This window comes from Falco rusticolus, chromosome 13, assembly GCF_015220075.1.
Source record: "Falco rusticolus isolate bFalRus1 chromosome 13, bFalRus1.pri, whole genome shotgun sequence".
NCBI classification, from domain to species: domain Eukaryota; kingdom Metazoa; phylum Chordata; class Aves; order Falconiformes; family Falconidae; genus Falco; species Falco rusticolus.
Genome location: NC_051199.1, coordinates 4828977 through 4847905, shown reverse-complemented (window position 1 = coordinate 4847905; position 18929 = coordinate 4828977). Strand labels below are relative to the sequence as shown.

Here is an 18929-nt window from a genome sequence, read left to right as displayed (position 1 = left end):
TTCCAATGTTTTGCTTTACTTGCCAGACCACTCTATAGCAAATGAATTCTGCAGCAGCACCGCTGCCGGGTGGAAGGCTGCCTGGCACACCAGCAGAGCGCTTTTCGCTGGCAAAGTTTTCTGTAAATAACACCTCTGTTGATCTTTGCCTCAACTTCACCTATTATTATTCTCAAATTACATGGCTGCTGGTGGGCACAGGCCATCCATCCTGCTCGCAGCCATCCTCCTCCTCTGTGTGACCAGAGCATTCTCCTGTTGCATCCAGTTGCGACACTGCAACTACAGGCTTGTGGTGTCCCATGTGGCGGCCGCGGCGGGAGCAGACATGTGAGAAGACCTACTGCTATTTCCATGCAAATTTTCTCATTCCTAATAATTGTCGTTTCAAACAGGGAGTAGAAACCTAGCCCCCGAGGAGCACCGGGGCTCGCCTTACGGCACGAATTTTACAGTGGCAGGGAACGCCTGCCCCAAAAGCGGGGGAAGCCTCGGGGCGCCGCAGCCACCTCGCAGCCCACCCGGCTCCGCGGCGCGAGTGATCCCAGCGGCCGCCCCGCGGGTGGCCGGGGCGCCGGGGTCTGAGGCCCCAAGCGGCTGCGGGCTGCGCCGCCAGCCCGAGCCGGGCGCAGCGCGGGCCCGCTGTGTGCCCGCAGCCGGGCGTGCCGGGGCGGCTGCAGCCGGAGCCGCAGCCCGAGCCGGGGCCCGGTGCGTGCCCGCAACCGGTGCCGCAGCCCGATCTGGGGGCCCGGTGTGTACCCGCAGCTAGGCGGGCCGGGGCGGCTGCAGGCGGAACCGCAGCCCCAGCCGGGGCCCGGTGTGTGACCCCAGCCGGGCAGGCCGGGAGCAGGCAGAGCCGCCGGCCCGAGCCGGGGCGCGGTGCGTGCCCGCAGCCGGGCGGGCCGGGGCGGCGCGGCGGCGCTGTGCATGCCGGGCGCGGGGCGGCGCGGGCAGGAAGCGTTCGCTCCCGGCCGAGCCGAGTCCGTGTGCAGCCGGCGGCGGGGGCGGGCGCTGCCGCGCCGGTGCCGCTGGGGCTGGGGCACGGCGGAGCGCCGCGGCAGAGGCAGCGGCGGGATGGGGTTGGCTTCCTGAAGCGGGGGGAGGGCGGGAGGGGGCTGGTGTTGCATTTCGGTCCCTCTCCGCCCCCCTCCTGCTTCGCTCTTCCAAGTTCGCCGCGCTGCCGCGGCCCCTCCGGAGCGGCTGGCTGCGGGCTGCCCCTGCCCCGCTCCCGGCGCTGCCCGCGGCGGGGCGGGCGGGGACAGCGGGGAGCGGAGACGAGCCGGGGAGCGGCCCGCCGCCCCCGGGGAAAGCTCTGCTCCGGGGAGCAGCGGGGGGAGGCGGCTGGCACAGGCGCCGGGCTCTGCCGCCCGCCCCCCGACACCGCCGCCGTCTGCCCAGCGCTGGCAGCCCCGGGAGATGGTGACACATGAAGCGTGCGGGAAGGACCATGGTTGAGAGGACCAGCAAGTTCTTGCTGATCGTGGCCATCTCGGTGTGCTTCATGCTTATCCTGTACCAGTACGTGGGGCCGGGGCTCAGCCTAGGTTCCCCCAGCGGCCGCTCCTACTCGGAGGAGCTGGACCTCTTTCCCACACCGGACCCGCACTACGTGAAGAAGTACTACTTCCCCGTGCGGGAGCTGGAGCGGGAGCTCGCCTTCGACATGAAGGGCGAGGACGTGATCGTCTTCCTGCACATCCAGAAGACCGGCGGCACCACCTTCGGCCGCCACCTGGTGCAGAACGTGCGGCTGGAGGTGCCCTGCGACTGCCGGCCCGGGCAGAAGAAGTGCACCTGCTACCGCCCCAACCGCCGGGAGACCTGGCTCTTCTCCCGCTTCTCCACGGGCTGGAGCTGCGGGCTGCACGCCGACTGGACCGAGCTCACCAACTGCGTGCCCGGAGTGCTGGACCGCCGAGAGAGCGCCACCGCCAAGACGCCCAGGTACCGGCCCGCCGCCGGCTGCCCCTTCCCCGCTGCCCCCCGGGCCGCCCGCCCCCCGCCTGCCACCCCGGCGGAGCCCCCCGCCCTGTGCGGCGCAGCGTGCTGCTAACGCGCTGTGTCCCAGCCTGCCCTGAGCCCTTCCTCCGCCGCTTCACCTGTTCTCCCCTCCCGTCCTCCAGGCTGTGCCCTGCACCGTCCCTCCGCATTCCCAGGCAAATACACCGCTCTGTCCCTCCCACGTACCCAGCGTACTGCACCCTCAGCCCCTGCTCTCCTGCTCCGGCAGCCTCTGTGGATCCTCTAGCAAGCCTATGTATTTGTGCCACTTGCTCTCTTCTGGAAACGTTTGGTCTTTTATCTCGGACCTCGCTTGCCAGCTTTTAGTATCCATTACACCATACTTTAGCCTCAAGCATCCCTTTGTAAATCGGCTTTGCCCTAACCTGTGCACCCCTTTTGCTCCAGCTCAAATTGTTCTCCAGCGCAACTGAGGAGAGGCACAGCAGCCTGCCAGGCTTCATGCTCACCTCCTGGTTTTACTCCCCTAGTCTGCCTGATAGTTCTTTTGCACGTTGCAGAAAACATTCCTTAAACACCCTTTCATATGTTCCTTGCGGTTTACCTTGATGGGAGACCTGAGGTGAAATCTTTTGGGAAAGGAGCTATCTTGTTCCTTGTTCCATGCATCTCCCTTGCCTGTGCACCAGGAGAGGGAGAGCCATCCTAAAGCACCTCTTGGTGCATCCCGGTTGAACACCCTGTGTATTTCTGCCCTCTTATGCCATGATTTCTCTGCCTTGGTCTCTTTATAAATTATAAGCTTCAGAGCAATTTTCTGTTTGAAGTACTCTGGTAAAGGCTTGTATTAAGATCTCACAGATCATGTTCTTCTAGCTCAGCACAGGGGTTTTTTTGGTTAGTTGCTATTTTTTTAAACATCATGCACGCCTTCCTTGACATACCAGTGTTTTTATTACGAACTTTGTAATCTCTTTGCCTTAAAAGTTTCATTCTTAAAGGTGTTCAAGACCTTATGGTAACTTCTGCTTATGCCATATGCTTTATTTATATGCGTACTGTTAATACTATACATAATCCCATTTGTGAAAGTGGCCTTTTAAGAAAGTATATTTTAGCATCATAGTTCTTTTTTTTTTCTCTGTGTTTTTTAAAAGCGATTTTTAATAATTTTTCTTTCATTAGAGCTGTGTGCAATTGCCAGGGTTCTTTATTGTCTCTGTCATGATTGCTGCTGTTTTCAGCCTGTTTCAGTGTTAGTCATCCAAGTACTATGCTCAGATTGCTGTCACGCTGCCTGACCCAGGAGCAGCAACCTCAAGTGCGTATCTAAAGGGCTGAGTATTCAGGCTTTCCTGTGGTCTCTTATTAATAAGGTGCTTGAAACACCTAAAAGTAAAACATCCTCAGCTTCTGGTTGTTGAGATTTTAGTGAAGTGTTGTTAAAGAAAAATGCATAAAGTTCAAATTTGATTTAAAAAAAAATACCCGTTTTGTGAACCTTGGCACTTGGCTAGCAAACCATTAACCTTATATAAAGACTTGTGTGGTTTTGTGAATTGTCTCAGAGCCTTGTGAGCTTCTGTTGGTAATTTTGCATTAAAATCTGCTATGTGTTCAGTATTTATCTATCTCATCCTGTTTAGCAGTTGGTTTTTTGTATAGGTACCTGAGAGCAGGGCACTTCAGCTGAGAAGTAGCAGTGAAATTCCTTACTGCAACTCAGAGGAAGTTGAGAACCAGAAGCCTATTGCCTCATCTCAGGTGCTTGTAAATGAGAATTTCTTTGCCATTTGTTTTGGGACATCAGGAACTATATGCTTCTATATGCTACTTCACTATCTTGAATTTTGGATATGTAGGAAAAATAATTAATCCTGTCCCACTCCCTCATGTCTGTGCATATCCAGAGATAGTTCAGCTTAATGTGGTCTCAGTACTTTCCATTAAATCTAAATCAGAACTTTGTGTTCAGCAGTGTAAGAGAAATGATGTGTAATTTTAGATAATATAAGGTTTACCATCTTGGTCTGTTTAACAAAAAACAGAGTTCACTGTTGATTGTATCCTGGGGATGGTTTTGGTGCAATGAAGATCTGCTGGTTATTTTAGTAATACTGTCCTAGGATCCTGCTCTGTTGTACTGCAGTCCAGTTTAGTACGCACCGTCGCCAAACTGTTATTTCATGGCTAAGAAAATTGGGAATAAGAGACAAGCCATGCTTGTTTAAAATAAAAATATGATGTATTTTCTTTGTTAGAAAAAGGATAGTCTTGTTATGTCCATTACAATAAGAGCAATATAACTTTATTTCTCCATTGTGAATGTTGGATTTCTTATGTTGAAACAGAACATGGTTTTACATAAGGCATATGCTAGAGAGGCTACTGTTTTATAATGCAGCTGAACTATGAAAACTTACCTCCTTTTGGAAAAGAAAAAAAAATAAGAAAAAGGAGTGGCAAACAACTATTGCAACAGGGTTAACTCGGAGTCTAATAGTATCTACTCAGGGTTTTGGAGTGTGGTCTTCAAATTCAGCTTTTAAACCTAATGTACTGGCCTCTGCATTTGCCACTTAATGCGAAGTTTAAATCGTTGTGCTTCCAACTATATGTTTATCCTCCAAAACAAAACAGCTATCTTGTGATTACAGATAAATCTGCCTTCTAGTGAATGTTGGAAAGCATGAAGGTCATTCGGTATTGCCCACATGTACAAATCATGAGCTTAAAGCTGTTAACTTTGTAAGGAATGCAGTTTTGTCACTGCACAGTGCCCTATTGCACTACATTCCATAACCTGTGCATGGTACATAAATTTACAATGCGATTGCTCTTTTTATTGTTCTGCTGTTCTGTGTTAGACTTAATGATTAGGAGCCCTACATTGCCCAAGACTGCGATTTTTTTTTCTTCTTTCTTTTGCATTGTTGTAGTAAGCAGTTAGAGATGGGTGTTTTAGCTGTAATGGGTCAGCACTCTACCAAAAAAAAAAATAAATCAAATTACTGTTTCTCATCCCCCTCCTGCCCCCCCAACTAGTGACTTTCTCTGTTTTGTATTCAGAAGACTTCTGGACAGGCACTTCTTGAAGCAAATGTTATGTTTTATACACAGCCAGTAAAAGAAAGAGATTGATTTGTTTGGGGGCTGTAAAACTTGGGACTCCAAGGAACTCTGAAGCTGGCTATGTTTATCAGTTAAAGTGCTTGGCTGCAGTTTTCTTCATGGCTGTAGTAGAGGGCAGATTCCAAGATTTTGGGATTGGAGGCCTATTTATTCCTTGTACTGTTAGGCATAAATAACCACTGCAAAATACTTTAAAAGCAGTAATACTAGGATGCGTGCTTTGAGTCATCATGATGGTATTTCAGAAAGCAGTTTCTGTGAACTGCTCCCTTAAATTTGTCTCACCTAAAACTGCAGGAGAACTAATCTCTTAAGTTGATTCTGAAAAAAAGCCAAACTCAATTCTTTAATTTGACTTCCAGAATTAGAAAAATCTGTGCAGTGCTCCACTAGTAACTTGTCTGTCACCTCTGTTAAAGGATTGAATGAGAGCCCTTGGAAGTGTTGGAAAGGTTCCCTTGTTAGCCTCTGGAGGAAATGTGATTCAGTGCCCTTCTGGCTGCATCCTTCTTCCATGCTCCTAACATAAGAGCAGAGCTAGATGTTCTGAAGTTGTCCTTGTAGGACACTTCATGCATAAGCTTAACTCTGATGTAATATGCTGCAGAAACAATAAAACAAATAAATCACACTGAAGGAATCGGACGTGTTTCCTCTCAAAAAAACCCAACCAACCCACCAACAAAACCAACAACTCAAACCCAAACAACCCAGGCTTTGTTGTTATCCTACTGGTTTCTTCTGCCTCATGAAAACAAGAGCATTTAAGAAGGCATTTTCCTGAAGATACATAATTCATGTGCGAAGGATTTTAAGGCTCCTTTAAAACTACAATTTGTGCAAGCTCCCTGTTGCTGTGGAGAACCCATGTACTTGGTGGAGTGCTGGAAGGGCATTGCTGGCTCTGTGCTCCCGCCGCTCACATGCGTGCTCTGCATTCTGTTATGCTGTTTCAAGCACTGGGTAGATTTTTATTTTTTTTAATTTTTTTTTAATGCAGCACCTCAAGACACTGGCTTAGTCTTGGCTTTGTGTATGTGTTTCGATGCTAGTCTGTCATAGAAGTTTGGTTTCTGAGTTCATCTATGGACAAAAAAAGTGACAGTAGTATTTCTTGGTGATTGTGAAAGTATGTGTATGCTTCCAATTTCAATACTCTTTTTTTTTTTTTTGTTCTTTTTTTTTTTTCCTTTTTTCCCTCTCAAGATTTCATATGCTTTAGAAATAAAAAAATCGATACTTTTATGTAAGAAATCTATGGCAGGTTAGTAAAACCTGCCGTTAAACAGATCAGCCCAAGTTTTAGAATCTTTCTGGTAAGCTATTTAAAGCTTATGTTTTGGGTTAGGTTTGTTTTTTGGTTTTGGGTTTTTTTTTAAGAAACCATTAACAGGGCTCAGCAGTTTGTTAGTTTGATTTTTTTGAAGTGTGAACTTTCACAGCTTCCAACCACATATCTGTCCCTTTGCAGGGATCTGTTCTTGATGAGGATTTTATTATATGTGTGCTTAGGAGCTGCAGAGACACATTGTCAAGAGACCAACTGTTTGAGAATGAAAGGCTTTACCAAATCATTTTTATAATATTAGGACTTTTTAAAAGCTTAGGCTTATCATTCTTTGTGGATCTGTGTGTATGCTGGGGGTTGTGAAATACCTGTCTGCAGAGCAAGGGGCATTTTATCCACTCACTAGTTCGACTCAGACTTATTTCCCCACTAATCTTTAAGAGAAACATCAATATATAAGGCTATTTTCGGTAGCCTGAGTCTTCTCTCAAATCCTTAGCATGTGGAGTATTTTAAAGCCTACTCTCTGACATGAGACCTTTTGCATCTGGTTGTGCTCACCCATAAAGCCAGGCTGGTCTTTCAGAGCCAAACAATTCTGAAGGGCCCGATAGTTTTGTAGTGACAATCTTCGAATGTGACATAAGTGACTCAAAGTCACTCAAAGTTGGAACTCTTCAAGTAGCTGCTTTAAGTTTAAGGTACTGTATGTCTCTGAGCTTAAGAGTTTTGGCTAGTATACTAGGTTTAATTACTCTGCCAACAAAAGTAAAAAATAGGAAAAGCGAAAGGATGTGTCCTTAGATATGTTCCTGCTTGAGTGTATTCTTACACTAACCTGGCTTTGCAAACGATGCATTTGGCTGTTTTTCATTAATCTTTAAACAAAAGTTGCATCATAACATAGTAATTTTGGTTTTTCTGCTTAGAAGTTTGCAAACACTCTTTAGATAGACCTCAGAATTTGCCTTTTTGCCCTTATCATATCCCACTCTACAAACAAAAATGTATGCTATTCTGAGTAAAACCTGTGCTATCACTTTTTTAAAAAAAAACAAACAACAATTCAGAAATAATTATTTTTAAAGAGATGTTTTGAATTTTATTAATAGCTGAACTGGGTGCTTTCATATATACTCCCAGTATAATGACAGTTTTTAAGAAACAATCCTCTGCAGATGCACAGCTGATGTATTCCACCACACTAGTGCATGCCAATTTTTTGGGGTTAATTACTTGGAGATTACAGTTTGTAATATTTTATGTGAAACGTCTTGGCCAAAGCAATGCCATGCTCTGTTTTCAGGGCTCTGCTGAATGGTCCTATTTTGTCAGTTTGAAATGGCAAATAGAGGGCCTGTATCACTCACTGAATAATTTTTGTGTGTATGTGTGCATCTCTTCCAAACTAATGTGACCCTGAGCAATTTCACCTTGTGAACTTTGTGTTGCATCTTGAAAGAAATCTGTGATTTAAGAAAATTGATGTGATTTAAGAAAATTGGAGTTTATTAGTAGTGTAGGGGCTTTAGGTGAAAAATAACCTGTGATGTGCAAGTGTGTGAATTTGATGTTGTCTGATAGAATAGCTGCAGATTTACCTGGTGTGACTGAGTAGGGCATGCCTGAGTGTGTGTGCTGAGGCCTCTTCCCTGCAGAAAACTGAAGATCTGTAGTTGGATATTAGGATGTGAACTCGAAGAGGTCATACTGCCTCTTAAGAAAGCATTGCTAGAGGAGATTATGTTATAACTTGGAGCTTATTACAATACTACCATCCCTCTGGGCCATCTGTTCCTTCTAGGAATGAGGAAGAGATTAGCCTCCTCTTGTGGCCTCTTCCTTCATTGATTTGCAGGGTTAGATTTAATGGGTGTTTTCAGCAGTCAGCAGAAGCTTTTGGCAGCCTGTTGTAGAAATTGGAGGAGCGTAACCTGGGACCCGTTTTCTAGAAAGTAATTCAGGATATGCGAGCCCAGAGTTATTTAAGAAAACTTCATTTCATAGGTTAAATTGATGTGCCTTACCTGAGTCATATTTGGATGCAATGCTCGTCAGAGTCCTTGCCAACATGTTCCTGACCCAAATGTTAGTCACAACAGTGACAAGCAAAGCCACAGAAGAATCATGACAGACATTAGTCAAAGGGGTTGTGGCTGTGGTATTCTTGTTACTGTGACCTGGAAGCAAAGAGTAACTGTACGGAGAGAACACGCTGATTTAAAATTCATTTAGGCATATCTGGCTTATTGAATGTATCACACGCATTCTGAGTCTCCCTACTGTACACTGTGCTGTCTTTTACAGTTTATGTCTTTTGTACATCTCAAAAAGTGGGAAAGCAGCATGGGCAGTTGCCTTCAGTCATTCATGGAACCAAGGTCACTGATTCATGTCTCTTTATTTTAAACTTCCAGTTATTTGGCAGCAGCTTTACCAAATTGTGGTAGTAATGCTTTAAATAGGTAACATTTTGTCAGTGAATACTTGGGCTCATGCATGCTTTAGAAAGGCAAAGTGACATAGTCTTAACTCCACAAAGCTCATCTTTGTATTTCCAGAAAGTATTAAAGCAGGGAGAAGTTTTCCATTATTGGCTGAAACTGTGCTTTGTCAAGCAAAGCTGAAGCATGGTCTTTAATTCCTAATAATCACAAATGTGATAGCTGCCAAGTCAAGATTTTTTGATGGAGTCGTGCTTGATGTGAATGGAAGGGAAGGATGCTTAAATATTGGAAGCAAATGTCATCCTAAACAAAGATGTTAGTGTGTTTAAAGAGTATATGAAGTACAGGAGGAACACAGAGCTGAAGTCATCCATTACAAATTCTCTTGTTTCTGAAATAGTGGTTTACCTTAAAAATAAAAAAACAATTTCTACTTTAGAAAAAGTAATTAAAATAGAATTGATGAGGAAAAAACCACTAGCGTAGATTCAAGGCGACACAGTTTCTGTAATCACTATTTGGTGTATTTTTGTTCACCCTTCTATTTCCGTAACAGAGCACTCTGCTAAGAATCCAATCTTTAGAATCTCTCTGAAGAGTCCTTTGGAGATTATTGCCACAAAGACACAAAGTGTGTTAAACACCTTTGTACTGTAGCACGTCAAGCTTCAGATCTGAAGAGGATGCTTCAGGCAGTCTTGTATGTTACTGCCAAAGGAGGAGCTATTTACCGATGCAAGGCTATTGGAGCCTGAGATGTCTCGTGACTGGAAAAAGTGTTTTCAGGAAAGGTGCATGCAGAGAGACGTCAGATGAAAAGCAAATAATATGCTTAATGGGATTTAGTTGTTTCTAGTTGTATTAAATAGCACACATCCATTCATTTCTGTGTTTAGCCTCAGAAGTATGATGTACTATACTGAATGCTGCCTCATCCACAAACTGCTCAGTAGACCTAAGGATATGAAATATTCTTGGGCATCTCTGTTCTGATGACGCATCCAGAGAGGATTAAGAATCTCCTGTTGTCCACCTCTAACTGTAACCGGAACTTCTTAGCAGTACTAATTCTATAGCTCTTTCCCCTGTATAACTCAAAGCCTCTTACAAAGTATACGGTAAATAGCACCCGGTGTTCCATACATTCACAACCTAAAACAACTCTTACTGATCAGTCTTAGAGCTGGCTTTGACCGTAAATCTCAGAATTTTATATTAATGTACAGACTTTTCCTGTCCAGTGACTTTGTCTCTTTCAGAAGCAACTGTTTCTTAGCATGTTATTACTACTTTGCTCTGTACTTCCTTCCACCTTATTAATGGTAAATTCTACAAAATAGCTCACCTATGTTTTTATAGAGGAAATATTTCACAATTTCCTGCCAATTTAAACAAGAAAACAGCGATTTGCAATTAACTTTTTATGGCCTGACTCTGTGTTTTGCTTCATAACTAATCTCCAGCCTATTAAGCAGAGATTCTTTGATTACACCTCACTGTAGACTGAAATATTATCATTTCTTTTATGGAGCTCTTCTATGCGAGTGGGGAGACCTCTGAGCTTCCTGAGCTGCCTTTGCATTTTTGTTTTTAAATTATACCAAATTTCCTTTTTGGATAACATTACTCTTGAAGTACCAACAAGATGATTTAAGATTTTCTGGCCAAATAAGCACTGCTTAGAGTTTCAAAATGCCTGGTGACTTTTCATTGTCTGATTTCAGATACCTTGAAAGGGGCCTGGTTTCTGGACAAGTGTTAGAGAAGTAGAAGTGCTGCCTTTTAAAAACTCCTTCCATGTATTGGAGTTACCCTATTTTAGCTTTGGTTCTTGAGTTAATTAGTTGTACACATGTATAAGATACCTGATTACAGAGAAATAGTGACTTTTGAAGGAAGAATTTGTTAAGTGCATGCATTGTTCTTTCCTTTCTATTTTAAACAGCTAAAAGAAAACAGTCTTTTTTGTATTTTTTCCTCTCAGGTCTCTCAGAAAGTTTAAATGTCCAAATAAATACTGTAAAAATAGAATTGACTTTTTTGTTTAAACTAACAGCTCTTGCTGCCGTGACCCCCTTGCTCTCAGTAAAGATTTTAGTTAGGATACCTGTGACCCTGTATCAAAGCGTTGGGGAAAAAATCAATGCCTCATAGCTAAGACAAACAGCAGCAGCATGCTGACTCACCAGTTTCCTGACAGGTTTTGCTTTCCTAGTGGAGATGGAAAAGAACAAGGAGCATAAGAATTGCAGAGTATAATCATAATCAGCCAACCATCCCTTCTGTTAACGTGCCTTAAATCATAAAAGACAGGATTACCTTCTGTTCTTTGCCTCTTTCTTTTCTTTTTCTTGCCACCTGTACCTTTTTTTAGGTCTTTGAAAGAGAAAATACATATGTGACTTGGGTAGTTTTGCAAGGAGGAAGTCTGAACGGTTTTATCCTGACTGTTGACGCAAGTACAGTAGGGGTCATTTAGATTAAAACCCCCATTAAGGGAAATATTCATCCATTGTGTACTGTACATGACAGCTGGTACATATGCATGGGAGCTCTTTAAGATAAGGAAGTGCCTTAGCATCTTTTCTAGGGAACAAAACTGGAACTTCTTGTCCCAAGCATCTGAGTGGAGTTTCCATCACTGACTATAGTGTTGTGGTTGCTGTCATTATTTGCAACACATCCAATATAAATAACCTTGAGCCTTTTTTTGATCCGAAGTTTTCCTTTGATTGATTTGACCAGATTTTCATATATGTTTAAAATAGCATCTTTCAAGTGTATACATAGCCTGACTCCAGTAGAGCCTTAGACCTGGGCAAAGACTTCACCACTATTTTCACCATTATTGTGGTAAGGGCATGTATTTTTAACAGACATAATGTGTTATTGTATCAGAATTCCTACTGTTGCTACTGGTAGCTTTGATTTTGAAATGTAATATTGTGCTGAAGACTAATGACTCAGTATTGCCCTTTTTAATTCAAACCATTATTCAGGCACAGCATTTAATCCTGCTCTTTCTCCTGTACTTTGCAAACAGGCTTTGTCTGAGCAGTGTGTTATTTCTTCATAATATCTGAACAGCCTTTATTTTCTGTTCTGTGAACTGACACTTCCCTCCAGGCTGGCATCTTCTGGCGTCTTGATGACTTCAATACTACCTTCCTGAACCTGATAACTGAAATCTTGCTCTTTCACTTTAGAGATTTTTTTGCTGCCTAACCCTTCTCACTCTCACAATTTACTAGAAGTAGGACTTGAACTCTGAATCAGCCGTTAGTCCCCTCTTCCATCACATCTTGAATTTTCAGGCAGGTAGTCACACTTTTGAATATGCCCAATGTGTTTATCAAGGGAGAGGTCTCCTGTCTTGAAATGCAGTTCCTTGGTGGTTGTTCATGACTGAGAGCTCATGAACCTGTGCTATTCTACACACGATGAATGCTATTACCAATTAAAAAGGTTAGCATTGGTATTTTGATTAGACAGCCTCAGAAATGTTTGGTGCTGAAGCAGGAGCTGAAATGCTAGGGTGATTTTCCGTCGTATGCTTAGTTTACCTGAAGGCTGTGTCATCTTTGCTTAGATGCCCATGACTTGACTCTTCATTCTGTGGTGTACCAGCCATGGTCAAAGTAGTCCTCTATGCCTAGAAAGTCCTTCAATGTGCTGCAAACCCTCTGGTCGCTTTTTGGGTGCTTCTAAACTAATCACTTAATAAAGAAGCTAAATCCGCTATATTTTTGTAGGGAAAATGTGTTTAGTAGGATGTATTACTCTCTGAATGCTTTATACTCTTGCAAGACATCAGGTGCTTTGTTGAATTAGGGTCAGTCAGAAGAGGGTGAAATAATTTACTTAAACCTCATGCTTGGTTTTTAGCGTTAACCAAACGCAAATTAACCAAAATTTCATCTCATAACTGTGTGTGATCACCTTCATCCACCTTTCTTAGTCATGATGTGAATGTTGTCCATTTACCATTTGCATGCATTTAAGAGTTTCTGACACTGAGTAGACTAGCAGCTTGAGGCCTAACATGGCAGGAAGTAGCTACAAAAATGTCCTGTGTTTTTTTTTTCTATACTTAATTTGCGGACTTCTGACAGAGAAGATGGTCGTACTCCAGCACTGTGAACCCTGCACATTCCAGAATATGAAAAGAAAATCCATGCATCTGTTTTCAAATGCTGGTTGTGTCCTGAGTTTTTTGCTTGGAGTTTCTTTTTGTTCCAATTCTTGAATAGCCCCTTTTGTAATAGGTCAGAAAGTTTTAGGTTTACAAAACATAACTATGCCAACATCAGAAACAACTGGTAATCTCAACAGTCAAATTTAATACAGTCAATAAACTTAAATCTTTTGAGTGAGGTATTACCATCTTAGGATGAGCTTCTTAACACTACTCAGAAAGGGTTGTTTTCATGACATCTACTAAATTGGATGAAGCTGACACCTGTTTATGCAGCCAGTCATACATAGCAAACACATGTAGTACAGAAGCTCAAAAATAGCCAATTACTATTTTCAGCAGTTACACTTTAATAGCCAGTTACCAATTTTCAACCCAAGTGTTCAGAAGTCAGTGAGGCTCCAAGCAGACAAGTGCACTAGCAGTTGATATCAGAGCATCTTTTTTTTTTTTTTTAAAGAAAATGCCAGCTCCAAACATTGAAATGATAAAACAAAATTCACTAAATGATACGCAAGTTTTGAAAAAAACTTTTTTAAAACCAACCCTGTCGTTGACTGTTTCTAGTAAGAGAGGGCTAGCTGTAGTTCATCTCTTACTTGTGACACGGGGGTGCTAATAACAGACTGAAAACCAGCTGCCAGATTTCTAGTAGTATGAACTTGGATTTGGTAAAATGTCATGAGGACTGATGCGCCCCCTGCCAAAAACGGAATATCAGGAAGTTGGTTGATGGTGGGAAGAGTTTACTTAACTTCTGGTTGTAAAAGGAGCATCTGAGGTTTGGGACATAATTAAAATGAAATAACCGGTCCATAACTGGGGGTGAGGAAGAAAGAAGAAGCCCTAGGCACCTTGTGTTGACTAGGATTTTCAGCTATTAGATGGCTTGTTAGTTACAATAAAGCTTTTTGTTAAATAACCATAAATTCTTTGAACTTAGTGAAGATGTAGTTTGAATTTCTTGCCTTTCTTCCCACCAAATTGCTTTACCTTGGGAGTTCGGTAGGATTTGATGCTGAAACTGTGTAATTCTTTAAAGGAATAATACTGGACTATGACGTGCAAGAAAAATACTTGAAAAGTCTTGTCTGAATAAAATCAGTATGTAAGACAACTAGCTTAGTAAATTTTAAAGGCATTTGTCCCTGACTTCTAAAACATATTTAGATGTTTAACTGGCAACTTCTGAGAATATATTTTTATAATTTGGGTAATTCCTTGGAAAAATAAATTGGCAAGTTCTGTGTAACTTTTTAACTTTTTTCTCAGTTGTTAGCTGCCTTGAGACAACTGAGAAGGTCATGGATTTGCCTTCAGCTAGCCTGAAGGTTTTCCATGCTGTAACATGCTGCTTATAGCAGCTTCTGTGATGTGGTGATGCAGTGAAGAAGGTGTCTCTCCCTGAAACCCTAATCAAAGCTCAAGGGAGGTCTCAAAAATCAGTATTAGTGCTTTGAAATGGATTAACTTGTGGTGGCTGTGATACAGAGGTTTTACACTGTCCTTTCAGTTTTCTCAGTTTGGGGTACAGGTTCCTGTGGGATAAGGTAGTGGTGTGGTAAATGAGTGGCTTGGTGTGGCCGAACAGGGTGTTGCATGAGGGAAAGGTATTGTGTGTCCGTGCTGCCTGGAGGTGGCTGACATTGCGTGTCCTGGAGTATCCTGCTTGCTCAAGCAGGGGTGAAGCAGTATCGCTTTCAGGGCCTGCTAGTCAGTTGTATCTGTCAGGTCTTCCTTGAACTTTCTCTTGTCAGAAACATTACTGAAGATTTCTCTGGATTCTGCTCATGCCAGCAGTTCTCACCTAGGTGTTAACCTGCTTCTGACAGCAGTTCCTGGGAAGAAACATTCCTGTAGTTAGCTGAAATGTTTCCACTGTGCTTGTAACCATAGCTGTCAGCAGGAGAAATACGCTTGTTTTGTCTAAACCTTTGAAATTGGTCGATGAAAACAGTTTTGTTTACCCTAATAGGATTTCACCAACTGGAAAGCAGTAGGAAACTGTCCATCCCATTTCCATCCCAGCAAAAGGCCCAGCCAGGGCTGTGGAAGTTGTGTATTACAAAAGCTGGATTGTCGCCCATATTATTAGGTACTTCAGGGAAACTAGTAGAAATTGTTCTTATCCTGGCTGCCTGTCCCAGCTTGCTCAGGCAAGTTTTCATGTTTGTTTGACAATGCTAAGGCTGGGTTATGCACACTATTTGCACAGCCAGCTTTCATGTTGCTAAACTGTAAGGTGATATGTGCATGCGTGTGTGTGTACTGGATTTTGCACCTGTTCCACACAGGTTTTATATTCCTCCCAGACAGTTGAGCTCTCAAGTGCAAGGGTTGCTTCTCTCATGATGTCTGGGGGAACCAGGCATTATTCCCCACCCCGTCACCAAAGTTGTTAAGAGAGCTTTTGCTTTGTGACTGGCCCAGCACAGCAGCATGTGAAGGAAGCAGCACCAGCAGCAAACTCTCTTGGTGCACAAAAAGGGAAGATTCTTGCTAATACTGGGATGTCAGTTTGTATTTTTGACTAGCCCAGGCATCATCCGTAGAAGGCAGCAGAGAACTTTGCCTGTTTTTCATATCCAGGGCAAGTACTGCTTTCTACCTGACCTGAAGTATTTTAACAGTAGTTATCTTTTATTGTATTATCTGTTGTATGTTGTACCATGGAGCTCTTTTGAAATAGGTTACCTGCACAAAAATGAAAAAATGTATCTCATTAGTTTCCCAGTCTTGAAACCACCGATGACGAAGCTGTTACCTATCAAAGGTATAAAGGGCTGCTGTTCTTGAAGAGCATATACACGGGATGTGCATGTGTGCATATATCTCTTCAAATTCCTCTGCAGTATAACTGTTAATTCCTGTGCCATGCTAGGCTGGGATATTATGTGTTCTTTTTATAAATGCAGAGAGAGGTGAAGGTTAAACCACTCGCCATGGGATACAGCAAGGCACCAGATCTAGAATTACAGTATGTGCATGTTGAGGGCTCATTCATGTGCTTACTGTAGTAGGTTATGCCTCACCATGAGGAGGGTTGTATGGTCTTCCCTGTCTCAGGATCTGTGGAAGGAGTGAGCTTGGACTGGACTGCGTAGCAAGGTAGCTGTGAGAGATCCTGTCACACAATCAGATGCTATAAGTAAAGATCTTCTAAATCATTTTTCTAAATATCCTGAAACAAATGAAGAAGTGAATCTTCTTGCAGGCTGTCCATAGCATGACTGCTTCCATTTGGAAAGAGCTTTCCCCTGAGGCTTTCTCTTGAAAGGCCTTCTTGACGAAAGCATTTTCTTCCTTGTGCTCTAACTAATGTTGGAGGGGGAGGACTTGATGCTTGAGGTGTAGTTGGACTGTAATGACAATATAAATTACAATAGGAAGGGTGCAACTGCAATTTCTGAAACTTGCTGGATGATAAATACTTTCTCTTACATGCTACATAGATAGTGGTTAGCTATGATAAAGCACTGGTTATATGTGTAACACCCAGCTGGAAATCTTGCAGAAATTGAAGGATGGATTCTTTGAACATTTGGGAGATGTGGGCTGCTTGGTCTGCCAGATACTTCAGGCAGGATGAGTCCACCGCTTTCCTAACTGCTGTATTTCCTGACTTCTGAAGTTATTTGGGGGCCGTCATGAAAAGTCTGTTTTCTGGATTGAAGCCTGACCAATCCTAAATCTGGAAATAACTGCTCATGAGAACAAAAAGAACAGTTATATTTGTCAACTATAGTATTGTGGGTAAGTGAGATTTAGAGACGCTTGCCTGATGCGGAAAGGATCTTATTTCTCTTAAGGAAATCAGTAGAATTAATTACATACAGAGGAATTCATATGGCTCTTTACCCCTTCTTTTCATGGGAATGTACATTTGTGTTGAGATGTTTGTGAAAGTTTAAACCAAGTTAAAATAGATGCATTAAACTCAAGCAGGATGCTATATCTGTCTGAACCATGACATCTTGAATTATTCTGAAAATAATTTTGGAATCAGTGCAATAAAAACCCCTAGTATAGATGAGAACCAGAGCTAGTGAATTCCAAAGGTGTCAGCTATTAAGTTCTTGGATACTTCAGGATTTACTGTATAGTGCATACTGCTATAATATCCCCGTCTCAAAAAGAAAAACTGTTTTATGTGAATTGGTGTCTGGGGTCAGTGAGGAGAGAATACAGGGGGGAAATGACTGGGCGTTAGCAACTTCCCACAGGATAAAATAGAAACAGTCCTCCCTCCAAACAAATCCAGTTACTGTGTTTGTACAGAGCATGATACGAAGCAGGAACTCTGAATCTTAGTGGATTTCTGCAATTAAGAATATGGGTCTCATGTTCCAGAAAATAATTAAGCAAGTGTTTAATATTGGCAAGGGAATTTGGAGTAGGAGCTGGTTATACCAATTTATTCTGGTTATTGGCCTTTCTTCCCCCTTCCTATTTATAACTAATTTAAACGTGACTAATAGCTAAAGCTAGAACTACACTACATGTCACATAATCTTTTTTTTCCCCCACCCTGTTTGATGATGCCAGTTGAAACAAAAGCCTAGTTGTTTAAGCTCCCTTTAAACTCTATAAAAGTTTACATGCTTCTAAGCCATGTTTTTAAATCATGCTTCCAAGCCTCTATGCAAAACCTACAGGTAGGTTTTGAGAAATTCATTCTTTATTCTCTCAGCACACAGCTGATGGTGTCACAGAAGAACAAGGAGCGTAAGCATGAGAATGGTGCTTGTAAGTGCTCTACTTGGTTAAGATGGAGGCGGGACCAGTGCCTTGATGTCATGTAAGGAGATATCTGGAGCTTTTTGCCCCAGGTCACTAGATCAATGGAGAGCATGCTTAATGTGCTAAAAGCTCATATCCATCTGGTGGGTACTTTCAATGCTCTTAGGTGACAGATGTCCTCTCTACAAATGCCACTCTCTATATGGCACTAAATAGACCCTTATTTCGTTGAATGGCCAAGTCATTCATGATGTCTAAGGCTTCCTCTGATGACTTCTGATTTCATCAGCTAGCCTTTCATGCCAGAGTGCTCTTTTGCTCTTTGTAAATAAAAGTGTTGGTAGAATGGGACACAGGTACAGAGTATGTCAGTGCTGTTGGAGCACATCTAGAGTAGCATCAGAACTGCAAACCTGACCTTCATGAATCGTCTCTCTTTAGTTCTGTAATACGAGGAGTATCCAAACTTGTATCCAACTGGACGCCAGGACCAAAAATGTTTAACTTCAACTTAGGTTAGAAAAGTTGCCTCAGAGGCACACAAAATGGGGAGTAAGAGAAACCCAGACTTTGAAATGAGACATTTGGATATAGTCACAGAGAGAGTCAATTCAGTAGCTTGGGCAGGTACTGGATGCTCTTATTTTTCCTTTCCTATGGAACAGCATCATATTGATCTGAAGAAGTTTTAATAAATGTAGTGAATTGTAAGCTAGCCCAGGAGACAGGAGCAGATTTCTGATACCAGTTTGCAGGGAGACAGAAAGAGACACTGCATTAACACCAGAAATAAACATGGATCTCGGCTTTAAATATTGAGTTCAGCTTTCTCAACATTCATGTAGTTTTGGTTCCTGTTTGTATCTAGAGTTCTCCTTGTTTGGGAGAAGGGAGGTGTCTGACGTACAGGCTGTCAGGGGTATGACTCCGCTAACAAGTCGGTGCAAGGTGAGGGTATGGATTGCTGGCAGGTCATTGTTCTGCTCAGCCTGCCGGGTGCTTGCTCTCCTCCCATGGTAAGGCGCAGTTTTTCAGCGTCAGCGGAAACAAGTAAGCTGCTTCATGCCTGCTGTGCAACAGAAACATGCCCACAGGTTTCATGGCGTAAGTGGCACGCTATACATTTAGATGATAAAATACCTTCAAATTTTACGATGTAAAACTT

General features: G+C 42.9%; 1 protein-coding gene across 1 annotated transcript in view; it reads left to right on the top strand.

Moving 5' to 3' along the window:
- Nucleotides 1–1014: 1014 nt before the first annotated feature.
- The window catches only part of HS6ST1 (heparan sulfate 6-O-sulfotransferase 1), a 201887-nt gene continuing 183972 nt past the window's right edge, over nt 1015–18929 (top strand). Inside the window, exon 1 of the mRNA XM_037406949.1 lies at nt 1015–1944. Coding sequence (XP_037262846.1) covers nt 1427–1944 — 518 coding nt within the window. The 5' untranslated portion in view covers nt 1015–1426. The remainder of the gene's footprint in view (nt 1945–18929) is intronic.